The 17,689-nt window shown below is 42.2% G+C and overlaps 1 protein-coding gene across 1 annotated transcript; it reads left to right on the plus strand.

Moving 5' to 3' along the window:
- The first annotated feature begins 2,720 nt into the window (after positions 1-2,720).
- LOC139661877 (single-minded homolog 1-like) lies at positions 2,721-13,731 on the plus strand. The gene is made up of 11 exons (XM_071540445.1): positions 2,721-2,895; positions 7,062-7,144; positions 7,273-7,362; positions 7,579-7,687; positions 8,165-8,250; positions 8,773-8,972; positions 9,201-9,307; positions 9,512-9,659; positions 11,805-11,961; positions 12,114-12,498; positions 12,992-13,731. The coding sequence occupies exons 1-11, from the start codon at positions 2,721-2,723 to the stop codon at positions 13,729-13,731; spliced, it is 2,280 nt and encodes a 759-aa protein (XP_071396546.1).
- Positions 13,732-17,689: the final 3,958 nt, after the last annotated feature.

Here is a 17,689-nt window from a genome sequence, read left to right on the forward strand (position 1 = left end):
CCAGCCCAGGTATCTAAAACAGGGATGCATTCATTTCTGTTTAGATATGCAGGTTTTGGAGCCTCCAGTCAGTTGTGTACAGTTCAGTAGCTCAGTAGTTAACGAGGCCTCTTTTCCATTGGAGCAGTAACCTTTTGGTCGAACAAATAAACCAACAGTCTACTCTAGTAATATGAAGAGCATTGGGAAGAGGCTGAAAAATCGAGAGGGGAGGATTTAAGGCCTTTTTATTAGTCATCACTGGAGCTGAATTCATGTTGCAGCGTGATGGATTCTCCGAGTCCACAAGTAAGCATTAACAGATTTTCCCAGACAAAACTGTGTCATTTTTCCCATTCCATTTATTATTTTTTTTTTTTTGCCAGGCTTGTGTTTGTGTTCCTGTAAGTGTCCAAGGGGCGTCAAGTCACGAAAAACCCAAAGGAATTGCGAATATTCATATTCCACCAAAACTCCCAAACCCCACTTGTATCTATTACATTTTTGGAGGGACAAAGTAGAGTAATGACGATGACTGATGACAAGTTTGTCAGCGTGATAAATTTCCCTACTAGACGTCACCAACAGGAATGTAGACGAGGCCAAACCCACCGAAACTCACTTTATACTCTGTTGTTTAAGTAGTTTACTTCTATTTAGGGTCATATAAATAATTATGATATGAACTCTTATTATACATCACAGTATAGTATCATACTGATGTGAATTAGGCTATATGAAAATATATAGGCTTTCAAGGGGAATATACATTATTTTTTTTCGAAAATATAACTCATTTTTGTTTCTATTGATGGTTGTTATTGCCTTATAATGATCGCCAACTGTAAGTCGTAGTTTACCCACCTTGTTATTTACCATTACGTCACTGGTCACCAAAGTATAGCCTACTGCACACACAGACACACAGCTTAGAGGGAACACTGATCCTGATGTGATTTTTTTTTTTTTTTTAATGGCTTCCATGTTTTTTCTTTTTTTATTTATTTATTTTTCAATCTTGGATCTCAATCTATGATAAAATAAAACAGTACAAGATCAAATCTGGGCTCATTTCGGCGGCAAGGTATGGCCGCGTGCCATCTATACCTTTCCATACCCAATTGACGCCCACGGTGAGCGTCCAATCAGAACGTGGATTTCAAAGCTCCCGTCCAATTGGCGCGAGGGGGGTGCAGACGGTGGGCGGGTCCCGAGCAGCTCCAGAGAGAGACATTGAGATAGTAGAGGAGAGGAGGCTTGTTGGGCACGAATGCCACTCGTTGCGCGTCCTTATAATTTGGAGAGGTGTATGCAGCGCACGGTCCGCTCGCCTTTCCAGGTGGAAATCCACGACGAGCTGAAACCAAGCTTAACTGGGACGACTGGTGAACCCGGTTCAGGACAGGTGAAATTCCCAGCGGGCTGCCTATAAGGCCGTAGGATCGATTGAGATGTAGGAAAATGTAGTTTATCTCAACGCGAGTAGGCTTGTACACTGCAAAGATACCTAGCTTAAAATGTCATTTCGTCTAGTACAGAGTGTTGAAATGTTATTTTGATTAAAACTAGAGAAAAAATGTGCCAGCGAGGTGAGATAACGTCACTTGTTTCCCCAACGCAGTTTCCCTTGTTTCAGGAATTGTCTTGGATCGAGTGTCGATTCCTCGGTGTAGTGGAGTGAGCTGCCCCACTGCCTTGTTTCAGTACTGACACTTGTTTCCTCAAGTAAGTGAAAATGCATTAGAAGAATGTGGAATCTCACCTCAGTGGCAGAATCTTCATTTGTTTTAAGACTGAATTAAGGCTAACTGACGTGTTAAGATTGACATTTTTGTAGTGTATCTTTTCCCATAATTCTGAGAGAAATATTGACCTGTAGGCTGAGCCTGCTACCTTTTTTTTTTTTTTTAATTCATCTTTTAACTTCATTGAATTATCAGTAGTGGTATGAATGCGTATTAGGCCACGTATTTTTCAAAGTACAATTGGGACAGACCAATAGGTTAGTTGCTGTCAGTTATGCGGCCTATGTCTTTCCAAAAATTAAAATTATCTGCTGGGAAAATTATGAGTGATATTATTGTTTATTGAATAAGATTGTTGTTATTGGTGATGCTGCTGCTGTTGTTATTGTGGATACTGATGTTGTTATTGTTATTGTTGGTGTTGTTGTTGTTGTTGTTGTTGTTGTTTTGCTACTGATTGTAAGCCTAGGTTAGGCTACATGAATATGTCTTAATAGCTACTGTTTTGATTGGTGGCTGCATTAATCAATGACATTATTTTTCCAGCGCCGGCTCTATGTGACATCCTTACCTGGATCATGCATAAATCAAAATAGCACAAGCGATAGTTGCATCATATCCTGTCTGTTAGTAGGAAATGTAGGCCTATGCTGATCAAAATTAAATAATGCATTTCCTATATTGAATGTGCCAGTAATTATCCTTTTATGCTTTATTATCTTGCAGGTCATGGATGAATGCCGGTGGCACCGTGGAGCTACAACTATAACCAGTTAAACTGTTAGGCCTTCTGACCGCAAGTCCACCAGGAGTACCAGGGATATTCCAAGTCACTGGGATCCAACCGCTTTAGAGAATCTAAAGCGTTTGCATTGAAACTTTAGGTTTTAGCTGACAAAGAACATACTATGAAAAGGAGGCCAAGCCAGTCCAGTTGGTGATTTGAATGAGCACCGTCGGAGAAAAGGAAGGATATAATACTGCGAAGACACCGAGATGAAGGAGAAATCCAAAACTGCCGCAAGGACTAGACGGGAAAAGGAGAACAGTGAATTTTATGAACTGGCCAAAATGTTGCCCTTACCGTCGGCCATCACCTCGCAGCTGGACAAAGCCTCCATAATAAGACTGACCACAAGTTACCTGAAGATGAGAATTGTCTTCCCTCAGGGTGAGCAATTTATTCACTGCTAACCCTAACCCTAATATTTCTGTTTCGTCGACATAAATATCAGGCCTTTAGACACTAACAGCATAACCTGTCTACTTACTAGCTCTGATTTTGCTGTCAGTTGTCTAATTTAGTGGGATTGCATTGACAGTGTGCTTATATTGTTATTACTAACCTACTAAAACAACCGTATCTATCCTGACAGCATGTCCTTGACTTACGAAAAACAACTGTAGTGAGGTTTACATTTTAAAACGATAGTAAACAAATATCATAGGAAAACTACAAACTGATATGAATTTTATAGGGATATTATAGTAATTCCATAGGAGATTAAAAAAAAAAAATCCTATAAAGTACGATAAGGTCACTATAAAATCACTATTGATTACCACAGGCACACATAAGTCCCTATAGGAATATTACGGGAATATTATGCGAATATTATAGCAATACCATGGGAGATAAACAAAAAATACTTAAAAATACAATAAAAGGTTAGTATAAACTCACTATTGGTTACCACAGACACACTATAACCCCCTGTAGGAATATTATAGTGATACCATAGGAGATTAAAAATATATAGGCTATATATATATAAAAATAAAAAATAACATGAAGCGGGATAAGGTCACTATAAACTCGTTACTGATCACCAAAGACGCACTATAAGTCCATATAGGAATATTATGGTGATATTATAGTGATATTTCATTGGGCTGCAGGCTCTCTTTGTAAATGGATTAAGGTCGTTTTTAATTCAGTGTATCCAAAGGCGTCAGCAAGGAAACGATTTGCCACCATCTTCTAAATGGGTCTCTGCAGGCCTCTTTTACTGCGTGACTGAGAACAAGACGCACCAATTATATAAGGCCCCGCAAGGCTTGTAATCACCTAAAGCCATGTAAGCAGGAGGCAAACCTATAACCGCAGCTTCTCCCCTAGAAAAAAAAACTACTGAAAAACATAAATGTTGTAAATGATCTCCCATGAAATCAAATCAGCTCACTTTTTGCTGTCATAGTTAATTGAACACAGGTCAAACATGCAACCTAAAAGGCTATAAAACAGATTGAATACAGAATATACATTTCAATCTCGTGTTAATTTGCTGTTCCTCAGTAATGTTTTTCCTATAGGTTTTTTTGTATCCTCCAATCGGAAAACAGGTAGGAAAATTAATTTTTGCATTTTTGTTCGAGGTTCACCTTCTCCTATACTTCCATCTGGTGTGATATTACAAGTCCGACAATGGAGCCCTATTTTCATTTTCATTTACAGCAGGGGAGACGAACGCCTAATTTATTGATGATACCCTAGCTGCATGAGGTTTCTGATGAAACTGAATGAATTTCAATGAGTGGTAGGCTACAGGCTATTTTCTTTGTTCCACTTAGATTGAAAATAATGGCCTACACTGCGGGTGACACAGGCCTACTTGGGCCAAAAATCCGGTGGTTTTCCAGGATTGTGAGAGATGGAGATATTTGTGGTTCATTCTTTTAAAAAATAAAATGTGAACAATAATAATAATAATAATAATAATAATAATAATAACAATAATAATAGGCTAATAATATGTAGCCTAATTGTAAGCTATAGTCTGCATTCTCTCGATTTAAAAAAAATATATATTTCACTTCATTAATCTTGTGCATTAGGCTACGCTCGTTTGCAGCACCATCAGCGCTTTATCAATTTCAGTATTCTCCTAAAATCCCTGTTGAAAGTTGTGTCACCCCTCCAATAGACTAAGCGCGCGCTGCAGTTTCCTCTGCGCCTATAATGGATTAATCAGGCTCATGCGTCCCACTCAGCCTATAGCATTTGTGTAAGATAGGCTATATAGGAAGGGACACTGTAAAATGCTCAAGCTCATTTTCAGTTAGTAGCGTCGCCAGGGTCTTTCTTTCGGGGCTTAAGCCCCGAATATTTTGAGATTAGCCCCGAATATGTTTGATCAGTAAATATGTAGTCCTAAGTGAAGTTTCACATTGTTCAGATTTCTGTCGCCTCTCACCATCCACGCTCCATTGTGAGCCTGTCTACAGAGATCTGCCCGCACAGTGCAGGGTAAATTCGAGTTAGTAGTCAGAGCGGGCCGGTTATTTTACGTGAGCCAGCTTTGAAGCCCGGCTTTGGGTGCATCGAGGTACATGCCGGGACACAACTCGAACTCACCTGTCGCTGCTTGCTATGTGAGTCTGTTTGGTAGGGGGCTCTGCCCACCTGTCATCGTGTAGTTTGAGTCAAACTAAAGGAACAGGCTATGGATGATTTGAATCGGTCGGTCCTAGTCTAGGTCAGAGAAGGCAAGGTGGGCTACAGCCAGGAAACACAATGTCAGGAAAAGACAAGACAGGTTATGGATCTTCTTCACGTTTTTCAAAAGAGGAAGAAAGGTAAGATATGTTATAGGTTAGTTTAATCAAGTGATTGATTATCCATATCTGGAAAGACAGCAGAAATCAGGCAGCTGTGAGGTGGAGAGTTGACTAACAGGCGGCAGATGGACACTGGAGTGTTAGCTTGGACTGACACTTGGTTGATAAGCTACAGCAGTTTTTTTTTTTTTTTAACTCAGCATCTTCAATATAATATTGGATCACTGTAAACAAAATGTTACTATTTCTCTCCAGTCAGCTGGTTAGTCAGTTAGTTACTGAATCCTCCCATTCAGGTCTACTTACGTGGGCTGCTGAACATTAAATGCAAAAAGTAATTCTCTTCACATGAAACATCTATATTATTTTCAACTTAAGATATTGTTTCCCTTAAACGTCAGAAAATGTTTAAAAATGTAATTTTTAATTTGTGCCTCTGTATATTTTACTATGCTGGTAGAGTCCTCCAGCCATTCAGAATGGATTAGGCTTTTCATGGTGATATTTGCATTGAAAATATCAGCTTCCTAACAGTAGGACATCACAGGTTAAATAATTTACTTCTTAAAATGAGTTATGCTTAAAGTTAAGTTTCCATACTTAATAAACAAACCAAAGTAGCTCACTGTTAGGTTGTAGTAATATAGCGATATAGGTAGTGAAATATATAGAAATATAACTTTTGATTAAATATAACTCACTGGATTTATGATTGGATTGGATCTTTTTTTTACAGTAAAGAGACAGATGAGGAGTGAGGAGCACACACTGTATATCATATATATTTAAAGTTTTATATATTAATTGATAACTGTGTCTCTGTTCATTTTTTGCAAAACCTGAAATGAACAAGAGAGAGGAGACAGAGACAAAGAGAGATGAGGGGAAGAGACAAATAAGTGTCAAGAGAAGAATTCAGGAGGCAGGCCTGAGGAGAGAGACAGACAGACTACAAATACTGTTGACCTGTACAGACTGCTGCTCAAACTGTTTACTATGCTGCTTCATTTACACCCATGTATGTTCATGTCAAATTACACCAGATTGATGCATTTTGCTGTTGAAATTTAAAAAAAAAATGTCTCCCGGGGGAGGATGCCCACGGACCCCCCTACTGTGGTTCTGTGACTTCCTCTGGGCTGAGCCCCGGATGTTCTGAAATCCTAACAACGCCCCTTAAGTCTTTTTTTCAAAACAGGCGTGTGTGCGTGTGTGTTTGAGTGTGTGTGTGTGTGTGTGTGTGTGTGTGTGTGTGTGTGTGTGTGTGTGTGTGTTTGTGAGAGCGAGAGAGAGAGAGAGAGAGAGATTTTTAAACGCAACATTTTGTCAATAATTTTCATAGTCATAGGGCATGTTGCTACAGCCTTTTCCGAGAATTTGTAATTGTCCTCGGCCTGGCATAGCTTGTATCGATTGTTATGATTAGGCCTATTCTTATGCTTATTGTGAATAATATGAATATAATTATGCTGTTTATGGCGATTATGAATAGGATTCTTAGTTTCATGATTGTGATTATAATTATTACCATTCAGCCCTCTGGCCTTAGCCTATATTTGCGTACATAATATAGCCTAATGTAGGCAATTAGGCAATTACTATGCAATACAGGCAATTATTATGTATTTTCAACAAAATACATTATTTTTTTTATGTTTTTGTCATTTAAAATAAAGTTCAAACATTTTAAAAACATTAAAACATTTATAAAAACATATCTTGTTTATCCTTCAAGACAGTAGAAGTGTCCCACTACAACTGAGTGTTTCATCTCTCCAGGTCTGGGCGAGGCTTGGGGTCACGCGAGTCGAACAAGATCTCTGGACAATGTCGGGCGAGAGCTGGGATCCCACTTGCTGCAGGTACATCAGCCTATTATCACCTGGACAATTCACTGTTCATTAACTGCAACTTAACGAGTGAGCTCGGCTGATGAAGGCTAAAGGACACTAAAAAATCTTGTGAGAATTAACAGTAACGTTTGTTGCAGACATTGGACGGGTTCATCTTTGTCGTGGCTCCAGATGGGAAGATCATGTACATCTCAGAGACAGCATCGGTCCATTTAGGACTGTCTCAGGTCCGCTTGTATAATCATTTATTATATATATTTTTTCCAATGTGATGCATATTTCCTCCATTTTTTTCTGCTTTCGTTTTCATACCTTTTAAAAGCCAATTTTAGTGCCCCCATGCCACGCGGGAATCGTGCCTGGCTTTATATTATACAGATTAAAAAAATACACCGTCCATCAGGCTATCCTAACCTGTTAATTACCTGAGGTATTCTCAACAGGTAGAGTTGACTGGGAACAGTATTTATGAATATGTCCACCCTGCCGACCACGACGAGATGACGGCTGTCCTGACGCCACACCAGCCCTATCACTCGCACTTCGTCCAAGGTAAAATAAATGCACGCTGGAAACTGCTTTAACCTTCCCGTACGAAAAAATACATATGTATTTGCATTTTAACAAAATAAATGGAAACCACATTTATAGAAATCTTGTATCTTTTAACCATATGGATATATTTATTTGTACAATATAGTCTATGGAGGAAATGTGTGTCAATATTACAGAAATATATTTAAATATATCTTATGATCTTATATCTTATGATACAAATAGCTAATCCCAGTATACATTATTCATGTATTTACTTAAGTTTTAAAATATATTCCAGGACATAGCCTATTATTATTAAACAAATTAACTTATATTTGAAATAGGCCGATATGTCAGACTCTGTGGTATATGTGGCAATATATATAATTTTTTTTCGTCTTTTTTTGTATTTTGTTTTTTCTCATTGCCGTGTTTTATAGGGATCGGGCCTTTAATTAATGAATTTTGAAAACGCAATTTGTCCTCTTTCAGAATATGAAGTGGAGCGCTCCTTCTTCCTGAGGATGAAATGTGTGCTGGCAAAAAGAAACGCGGGCCTCACCAGTGGTGGATATAAGGTAGGCTCGGAAGCTCCTGTTTTAAACTATTTATTAATTACACAAATTAATCAATTAACATTAATCGAATTTAATTAATTTAATGTCCACGTGCATGGGAGTGAGGCTAAATAAAGTAGCCTATCAAACGGATAGTTTTGCTAATGTGCCATATTAATGCCTATATAGTATTTTCATCCCAAATATCACCATATAATATTCCTATAGGGATTTATAGTGTATCTGTGGCATTAAATAGAGAGTGGTGATTGTATAGTAGGTATTTTTACCTCCCATCACTATAATATTTCTATTGGATATTATATATAATTTATAATATAGTTTATAGTATGCTTCTGATTTATTATATTATATAAAATGTATTATCAGGCTCATGTCAACTAATATACTACAGTTCTTTTTTAATGGTAGATTTTGTTGCAAATAGGAAAATTGAAAAATCCAAATCAAAAAGCTGCATGTGGTTCACCCACATGTAGGCTTCATCTCAGTTATTCTGACTCTCTCTCTGCTCCACCGCAGGTGATCCACTGCAGCGGCTACCTGAAGATCCGTCAGTACAGTCTGGACATGTCGCCGTTCGAGGGCTGCTACCAGAATGTGGGTCTGGTGGCCGTGGGTCACTCTCTGCCCCCCAGCGCCGTGACCGAGATCAAACTACACAGCAACATGTTCATGTTCAGAGCCAGCCTGGACATGAAGCTCATCTTCCTCGACTCCAGGTACACAGCAGAGCCTACACATGCTATGGCTCCTCTTGGAGATGTTGAAATAATTTCTTTCCAATGTAATATTCAAGACTATCGAGACATTTAGTATCAAGCCTGCAAACCAAATTTTGATTTCTGGACCAAGAAACAACAAGGTTTTCCTATCGCATTACTGTGAAATATGAAAAATCCCTGTTTCATTTGCATATCGTCAACATCCGCTCCTCTATTCCCCTCCAGAGTAGCAGAGCTGACCGGCTACGAGCCCCAGGACCTGATAGAGAAGACTCTGTACCACCACGTCCACAGCTGTGACACCTTCCACCTCCGCTGTGCACACCATCTCTGTGAGTTCACAGCAAGCCCGCTCTATTATGCATTTAACAGTATAGGCTCCACTGCCCTTCCTTTTGTCAACCTGCAACTACCGCATGCATGCTCTTTTGAGTCTGCAGATGAACACACAGTACGCATTTACGCATTATTCATTAATTTCTTCCCCCGAACAACAATCTCTGTCTTCTTCTCTGTCTATTTTTTCCCTCCTTCAGTGCTGGTGAAGGGCCAAGTTACTACGAAGTACTATCGCTTCCTGGCCAAGCACGGCGGCTGGGTCTGGGTCCAGAGCTACGCCACGATAGTCCACAACAGCCGATCCTCCCGGCCCCACTGCATCGTCAGCGTCAACTACGTCCTCACGTGAGTCTCCCACGCCTGGTCTCAAGGAGGAGGTCCGTTCCGAAAGGAGAAAGGGACAGCTGCTCTTAAAAAAGAATGAGTCACATGAGAATAAAAGTCTTATCTTGAGAGCTTTGCTTATGAAACGGTAACATTGGTGAGGATGGGATTGGCTGTCGTTTTTAAGTATTGAGTCATGAATTTCAGCTATCTTTTTTTTTTTTTTTTTTTTTTTAAATGTATGTATTGCTTTTTGGAATGAAATCCCTCAAATGAAACATAATAATCGTGGTAAACGCAAGTAGAAGGGAACCAGGCTGGGCTAGAAGCAACTGTATTTTTATAGTGTTTGCCTAGGGAACAGCACTGAATATTTATCTAGATTAAGCAAAATCGTACCATACACTCTTTTTGTGATCCATGCTCGAGGCTCGCTCTACGATGTGATAGGTCTTTGTCTCTTGGAGAAATCCCTCCCTTTATCCCTGTATAGCCTTTCTGTACAAATCCACAAAATACTGCGGCTGCAGGTTCAGGTAGTTGTGTGTTATGAGAGCACAAAGCACACTAAGGCCCTTTGAGACTGCAAGACAAACATCAGGGTCCAACCCCATCAAAAAACCTCTACTGTCACCATCGATCTGCAGTCTAAGGAAAGAAAAATCGATAAAACGGTGAACTGGGAATCAATAGCTATCTCATAGCTGCAGCCCATGTTGGATTTTACTTGTTAGGTTTGGCTGATCCACATGTCGCTTTTCTGTGTGTGTGTGTGTGTGTGTGTGAGTGTGCATGTCGGTGTGTGTACGTAGCCTACATGCATATGGGTGCACTACAAGTATTGATTTCTTCAATTCAGTAATGAGAAAACAAAGTGACTACATTAAAATGACAGTGAATTTCCAAATGCATAATTAAGTCTAACTTAGAAGTGTCCAAAACCTCACGCACAGCATGAGCGGAGAAAACAACAGCGAAAAAAAAAAAAAAAAAAAAAAAATGGTCGAGCAATTCAATCACCTTGCCCCTACAGCGTTTTAATCCAGCCAGATTCCATTAATAAATCATGATTGGAGGTTGGCTGGTGGCATATTTCAGGCGTGAGGTGCTCTGACATTGACCCTGAGGTGGAATTCAGCTAACACAGCTGAGTTTGCACAAAGGCCCGACATTATTGGCTCAGACATAAGTCAGCCAGGGCACAGATAGGATGCAGAACCAGCCACCGCGACTATACCTGCAAGAGCAAATAACGCTCACACTGTGTACTGGCTATCCAAACACAGCCTTTCCCCTAAGGTGTTGTACATAAAGAACGGGTCATATTTAGAGTCATATTGAAGAGCCTGGCTGTGCGGGGTCAGGGATGGGCCACGGGGTTTAAAATGCCAGCAGCTGCTATTACATACTGTTGATGTGATAAGTTAAGAATAGGCTCGTGTTTGCTGAGCGCTTGACACAGGAGCCTTTTCATTCCCTCGACAGTGACACTCGGATGGAGTTCAGCCGCGGGACAGTGGGTTAAAATGTCAAAGATGGCCCATATACTGTATGCACATATACAAGTGACAAGCGTGAGAAGTGGGCAATCTATCAAAAATTGAATTTCTATGCTACGTTGACACCCGGAGACTAAGTTCACAGGCTAGGCGAGAGGACTTGGTGTTTATGTGTGTGTGTCTGCACGTGTGTGTGTGCGCACACTTACACACATGTTGCGCTCTGGCAATGGTTGTACGGCAGAAGAGAATGATTAACTTTCCCCAGGGTGTCTGTTATTTTTCTCATGTACTCTGGTCCCCGACGCTGAGAAGTGTGAGGCCTTAATCTCTTCAGCTTATCTTAAATGTTGTTTTCACTTCTCATAGTCTTCACATCAGTCAAGTCACAAAAAGCGTGTTTGTGAAAAAGGTCTGTCTAGCTATCTATATTCAATATTGGCCAAGACGTCTGCTGCGGAGTAATTACTAAATATGCCGCTTGAGAGAGAAGGTGCTCAAAAGCAAACTGGGAGCAATGGTAGCCTAAAGGTTAGAGAAGAACCAGAACTGGCTGGGAAAACCTGGGCAGGGGAAAGTGAACGACCATGGAAAAGCCACATCAAAAAGCCGCACCCTGGATAAATACAGGTTAAAAACGTGTATTTTTATGTGTGTGTGTGAAAAGGGAGACTGAGTACAAGGGAATGCAGCTGTCCTTGGACCAGATGAGCCCCAGCAAGCCGGCCTTCCCCTATGCCAGCGCTCACACTGAGGACAGGAAGAGCACCAAGTCACGTCTGACCCAGGCCAAGGCCAAAGCCCGAGTGTCACCCTACCCACAGGTAATAAACAGCCCAACTGAAACACACTCACTGCATTCTATAGGCTCAAACAAGACACCGACCTCAATCCAGATTCAATTGTTAGAAAGAATGAGGTCTAATTTCAAACCACAAGCTCTCAGACTTGCGCGTCTCATATTTCTGTCCGTCAGTTTTCAGCTTTCAACCCGGAGCGTTCCGAGTCGGACCAAGACAGCCAATGGGGAGGGAGCCCGCTGACAGACTCCGCCTCCCCCCAGCTGTTGGACCCCGGTGAAGCCGCGGAGGCGTCTTGTGCCTATCGGCTGTATCCGGACACGGGCTCCCTGTGCTACGGCCTGGGCCTGTCAGAGGAGGATCTCGCCCACGCCCAGGCGCACCCTCACACCACCACCTGCGACCGCGTTCGGTGCCAGGGCGGCCGCTACTTCCTGGGAACCCCCCAGTCGGGGCGTGAGGTGTGGTGGGACGCCACGCGCTCGGTGCTCTCGCTGCCGAAATCCTCCGCGGAGAACAGCGAGGGCTACGAAATCACATCCTACCACGGTGCCATTCACGGTGAGGCGTTAGGGTCGAGACCGCAGCCATCTGTCTCTGAAAATAACTCTGGACTTGCTTCTCTTGGTAGCTGTTTTCCAAATGTTATTATGGGACATGCTAAGTTGTTTACACCGTCTCTTGCCAGTGTGCCGATTGCTACCATCTGTTGTTCAAAAATTGCCTCCAATTGAAAGCCAAGTTATTTCACATTTCACATCCTCAAACAGCGAAACAACCCCCACTGTGCCGCTGCCAAGACAAGCAAGTCTACCAGACATCACCATGATTCTATATGCATATAAAACAGAATTTCACACATTACACAGGAGACACATAATAGGTTTAGCAGCTGTCATTTAAAAGTATATGAGAAGAAATATATGATACATAATATGCTCAGAGTGTACAAACATCATAAATATAACAAGAGGCAGACAGGATCAAATGATTCATGAACCCAATGTAATCCATTCATTGTTTTGAAATCTGACCACTGAACTCTCCTTCCCAGGGAGAGGCCATTGGGATGAGGAGAGTGTAGTGAGCTCACCCGATGGAGGCGGGTCCACCAGCGATTCGGGCGAGCGTTACCACGGCGATCACTTCCGGGCTAGCCCTCAGGAGCCCAGCAAGATGGAGACCCTGATCCGCGCCACGCAGCAGATGATCAAAGAGGAAGAGAACCGCCTGCAGCAACACAAGGGGCCGCTGGACGTCTCCGGCCTCACCAAGGCCCACAGCCCGTGCTTCACCCCCTCCCTAGCCCACCACTCCCAGCTCACCATGCCCAGCGTGGTGTGCCGCGGCCCGGGAGCCCCCAGCATCGACCTCACCTCCGAGCGCCTCCATCACCGGGACGGCGGCAAAGTGCTGGGTCCCCACGACAACGACGAAAACACGACCAGCCCGTCTCTGTCGCGTCTCAGCAGCCCCAGCTCCGACGGGATCTCCAGGTCAGGCCTCTCCCTCACCAAAGACTACATGCAGACGGACCTGTCCCCGCACCCTCCACAGACCCAGGGGAGCCCGCTGCTCTACGCGGCCCAGGAGAGGCAGCCTTTGGACAGACAAGCGGCTTACGCTTTGACCGGCTACTCCCTGGAGCACCTGTACGACCCGGAGAGCCTGCGGAACTACTCCGGCCTGGGCTGCGGGGGAGTCCAGTACGACATGGCCTCGCACATGAGGATGCAGGCCGACCAGATGCAGGGACACAAGGCCACGTCAGTTATCATCACCAACGGGAGCTGACCGTATCTGGTGCAGATGGGTCCAATTCTCTAATCGAGGATGTTGCAGCAAGGTGGTAATGTACACACATACTAAATACTGACCAGGTGCTTGATACAAAAGGCAGGACAATGAAATAGAATAAAAGATACCTGCGCTGGGTTGACGCTCCCTCAGTGGTTCATAAAGCAACATTTTGACCACAATTGGTGTATGTGTCATACCTATCTCTTTCCAATGTCAAAGGAGCACGTTCTCATGAGACTGATGAACTAGTGTCTACTGACTTTATCTCTGACACATCACCTGAGGCTGAGGTTTGCTCCATGACATAGGAATCCAGTGTTACTTTGACACAAGAGTACTGAGTTCCCTTCCCTGCAAAGGCTACTCAAGTTTTGAGTCTGGTTAAACATCAAGCCGGTGTTTCTGTCCCAAACGTCTCACGCACCATTGGCCAGCTGAGTTAATCTGTCCCGGACTCAATTTCCAAAGGCACTAAGAAAGTGTGTTGTTCCATTGCCCCTTCACCTGAAAACGTCAACGTGCCGTGCATAATGTTTGACACATAGAGTTCAACATGGGAAAGGCAAGCATTTCACCGTCGAAAGATGTCAATGTTTCCTGGTATTTATTTGTCAGTGAGCTAATTGGCAAAATGTTGTTTTCTGTATGTGTTGTAATTATTCCTGTCCAAGTAGAAACTTTACCGGTGGGATTCATTTAGTTTCAATGTTTGGATTACCCCAAGATTAGATAGCAAATGAAGTGAAGTGAAAAAGGGAAAATATACTTCTGATAAGTAAAAGAATAAAAAAAACTTTTTAGGACTGTGAGTTTTACTGTATATATGAAATGCCCTCATTTAGAGGGCAGAGAGAGATTACAACTCGTTTTTAATCTCTCCATGCCCTCTAAATAAAGGTATTGTATATATCCACTTACACTTGTGGGTGGAACGAGATTGTTTACATATCCGAGTATAATTTTCCCTTTTTTCACTTCACTTAACCTTTACCCAACTCATAAGCATCTGTGGAGTTTGCTTTAGATCCTGACACGCTCCACATGCAATTGTTCTCTAGGAAAACAATTTGTTCTTTTCCCCCTCCATGACAACCTAAATGGTGAGAATGTTTTATATCAGCATATCCATATTGAATGTCTTTAGTTTCTCCGATTTAATTTATGATGTAAATATCACCACACAATGAACTTTTGGACAAAAAGTCACAAGATTATTTATTAATTGGTAAAAACAAATGTCTTTTAAATCTAAATACAGTTGCAATCAAACCGTTTTGGGTGTGCTTGTTTTGTCTTACATCTGTTGCCTGACAACGCTGTTTTGATCATAAAACATATAATCCTGCTGCCTCGGAAAAAATGCGTAATTTATATTATGGTGGGTTATTTTTATTTGAATTTAAAGTTAGATGTCCATTTGTTTGTTGAGTGAGTTTCATGACTATTGGGTCCTTGAAACATGGTCAAATCCAATGAATAATTTCAAAAAATCTATGAGAAAATAAAGCAAAAAAACCAAACTCTTCATTCCTGAAAAACCTAACTTTTTAGATACATACGTACATAGATTTAGTCTGACAACAATAAGCGAATAAAGAGCAAATAATAAAAAAAAAAATCTTGTGCAAAGCATTACAACAGCAAACTCTCGAATCCGACGACTGAACTTGCACGTTTCAAACAGCAGGCAGCTTGAATCTCATTTGCGGCACATGGTCCTGCTGTTTAGAGCGGTTGAACTCGCACATTTAACCACTCTGACCTCCCCTCGGAGGCAATTTCTCCGCCGCAGATTTTAATGTATGTAAGTTATTCAGATGCAGTTGGAGCGCTGGCCCTGCCTGTCTGGGCTGAGAGGGAGCTGGACACCGTCTGGGCCTGGATGCCGAGCTCCCATCAGTCACCGCTGACACGGCTATCTGATGGCCTGCCAGACATCACCGCCGCTGTCAGTCCAGGAGGTAGAGCTATTACACTGCTCTGCTATTGACATCAGCGAGGTTTAGGAAGGGGGGGGGAGTGTGTGTGTGTGTGTGTGTGTGTGTGAGTGTGTGAGTGTGTATGTGTTTATAGCTGAGATGCTTCAATAATAAGAGACCTATGTGTTGTTTTTTTGTGTTTTTTTTATTTTAATTCTGGGGCTTTTTGCCTGAAGGCATTCACATGTAGAGTCAGCTACAAATGTAGCCAAACACTGGGCCCTTTGCCCAGGGCCTTGCACGCTCGCATACCACCACCACCCCCCCCCCCCACACACACACACACATACACACCACCCCAGCCCAGATCCTCTCTGCCCCACCCCAGTCATACGGAAAGAAACAGGCTATTAAAGAGCCTCAGAGTCAGAGGGCAGCGAGCCAAGCTGCGGGGTTGTGTGCCAATAGGGAGGGAAGTGGAGGTGTTTGTAGAGTGGGAGGTGAGTTTGAGAGGAGTTGTAGGCTACGAGAGCTGTGGTAGTTTTCTCCCAGATGTTTACAAACACACAGATAACGGAGTAAAAAAAAAAAAGAAAAATGAAAAACAAAAAAAAGGAGGTTGGGGAGTGTTGGTACAGCAAGCAAGGCCTTTCTTACGCTACAACCAAGGTATCTTTCACTCTTTTTGGGGTGATTACTGTATAGCGGATGACTATACACATACAACAAAATTTCTCAGTATATTTTTCTGGTGGTCAGGGATGAAAATACAAGATCCTCTGTGGTCATTGCAAGCACAGATGCGCACGTCATTCCTTTCATCACTTCATTCCATCATAATGAACCGCAGCGCTGCAAAAATAAAAGTCTTTTCATTTAATTTAAAGCTAAACCGCCACGGTACTGTAAATGCAAAGCATGACTACATCGGCTTTGTTCACACCGTAATGCATTAGCACCTTGACGAGATGAAGATGTTGGCTCTGTCATGGACTTGGCTGTGCTGGAGCTAAACTGGAAGCACAGCAGAGACACAAATGGATCCTAACCTCACAAACAACCGCAGAATGCGAGGGTGCAGGTGGTGAGGCTCAGAATAACCCGAAATGTCCACTTGATTGATTTCAGGCCCGGGATAAAGGCACCATTGCATATTCATACATCAATTAAAGTGTTCCTCCAGTATGTTGCCTCCATAATTCAACCTGGCACTTAGTGAGGAGCTATGCGTATGGCTGCGTATGAGCCGGCTCCAGACCAGCACCGAGAAAACTGCTTCAACATGTTTCTTTACTTGTGTGTGTACTTTATGACCTGGCAGAATTATTATCAGAACTGCATGGCATCTTACCCCTCAGAGTCTAGCGCTTATCTTGAAAAAGCAATCAAGTCGTATGTGTGTGTGTGTGTGTGTTCAGCCAGAAATTGAAAGCCTATAACTGTTTAATTTCAGGAGGAATTTCTCTCCATCTCTCTAACTTTTTTCCAAATGTTCTGCTCTGGAAAGTGTGGTTTGTAGATAATTCGTTTTTTTGTTTTTTTTTAACGAAACTGTCCAGGTATAAATTCAACATCAAAACATTTCCCTCCCAGTAATAAACTCGCTCACTTCCGGTGAGTCACCCGCAAATGAGTCAACCAAGGGTGAAGCGGCACAGGAGGACTTGGAAAATCATTCGACCGGGGCATTTAGTGACACCTCTTGAAACTACATCAGACCTCAGTGCACCAGAACCCATTTAGATGTTCTGATTGGGTGGACCGGGATATTGAGGTCATCGCCGGTCAATCTGATTGGCCGAGCCGGGCGGCTGAGGTCAGGGCTGGATGTTGATCCGGAAACTGGAGAGGAAATAAGGTTTCTCTCTGTGTCACAGCAGCTCAGTCGAAAAGGTTACTTTGAAAACGTTGTGTGTTAAAGAATGCTGATTAAAATTTTAATCAGTAATCCGCTGGCATACTCAAATTTTCTAATGCAATTGGATTACTTTCAGTTAGTTTTGATTACTTTGTCTTCAAAGTCCATCCAGTTA

This window comes from Centroberyx affinis, unplaced genomic scaffold (genome assembly GCF_046629955.1).
Source record: "Centroberyx affinis isolate AG114_WGS23_722 - 3 ecotype Tasmania unplaced genomic scaffold, CSIRO-AGI_Caff_v1 ptg003635l_1, whole genome shotgun sequence".
Lineage (NCBI taxonomy): Eukaryota > Metazoa > Chordata > Actinopteri > Beryciformes > Berycidae > Centroberyx > Centroberyx affinis.

Bases quoted from the DNA above. Each gene is read 5' to 3' on its own strand.
- LOC139661877 (XM_071540445.1), top strand. From the start codon at position 2,721: ATGAAGGAGAAATCCAAAACTGCCGCAAGGACTAGACGGGAAAAGGAG. The intron at 7,145-7,272 runs GTACATCAGCCT...CGTTTGTTGCAG, and splicing joins TGGGATCCCACTTGCTGCAG to ACATTGGACGGGTTCATCTT. The intron at 7,363-7,578 runs GTCCGCTTGTAT...TATTCTCAACAG, and splicing joins TCCATTTAGGACTGTCTCAG to GTAGAGTTGACTGGGAACAG.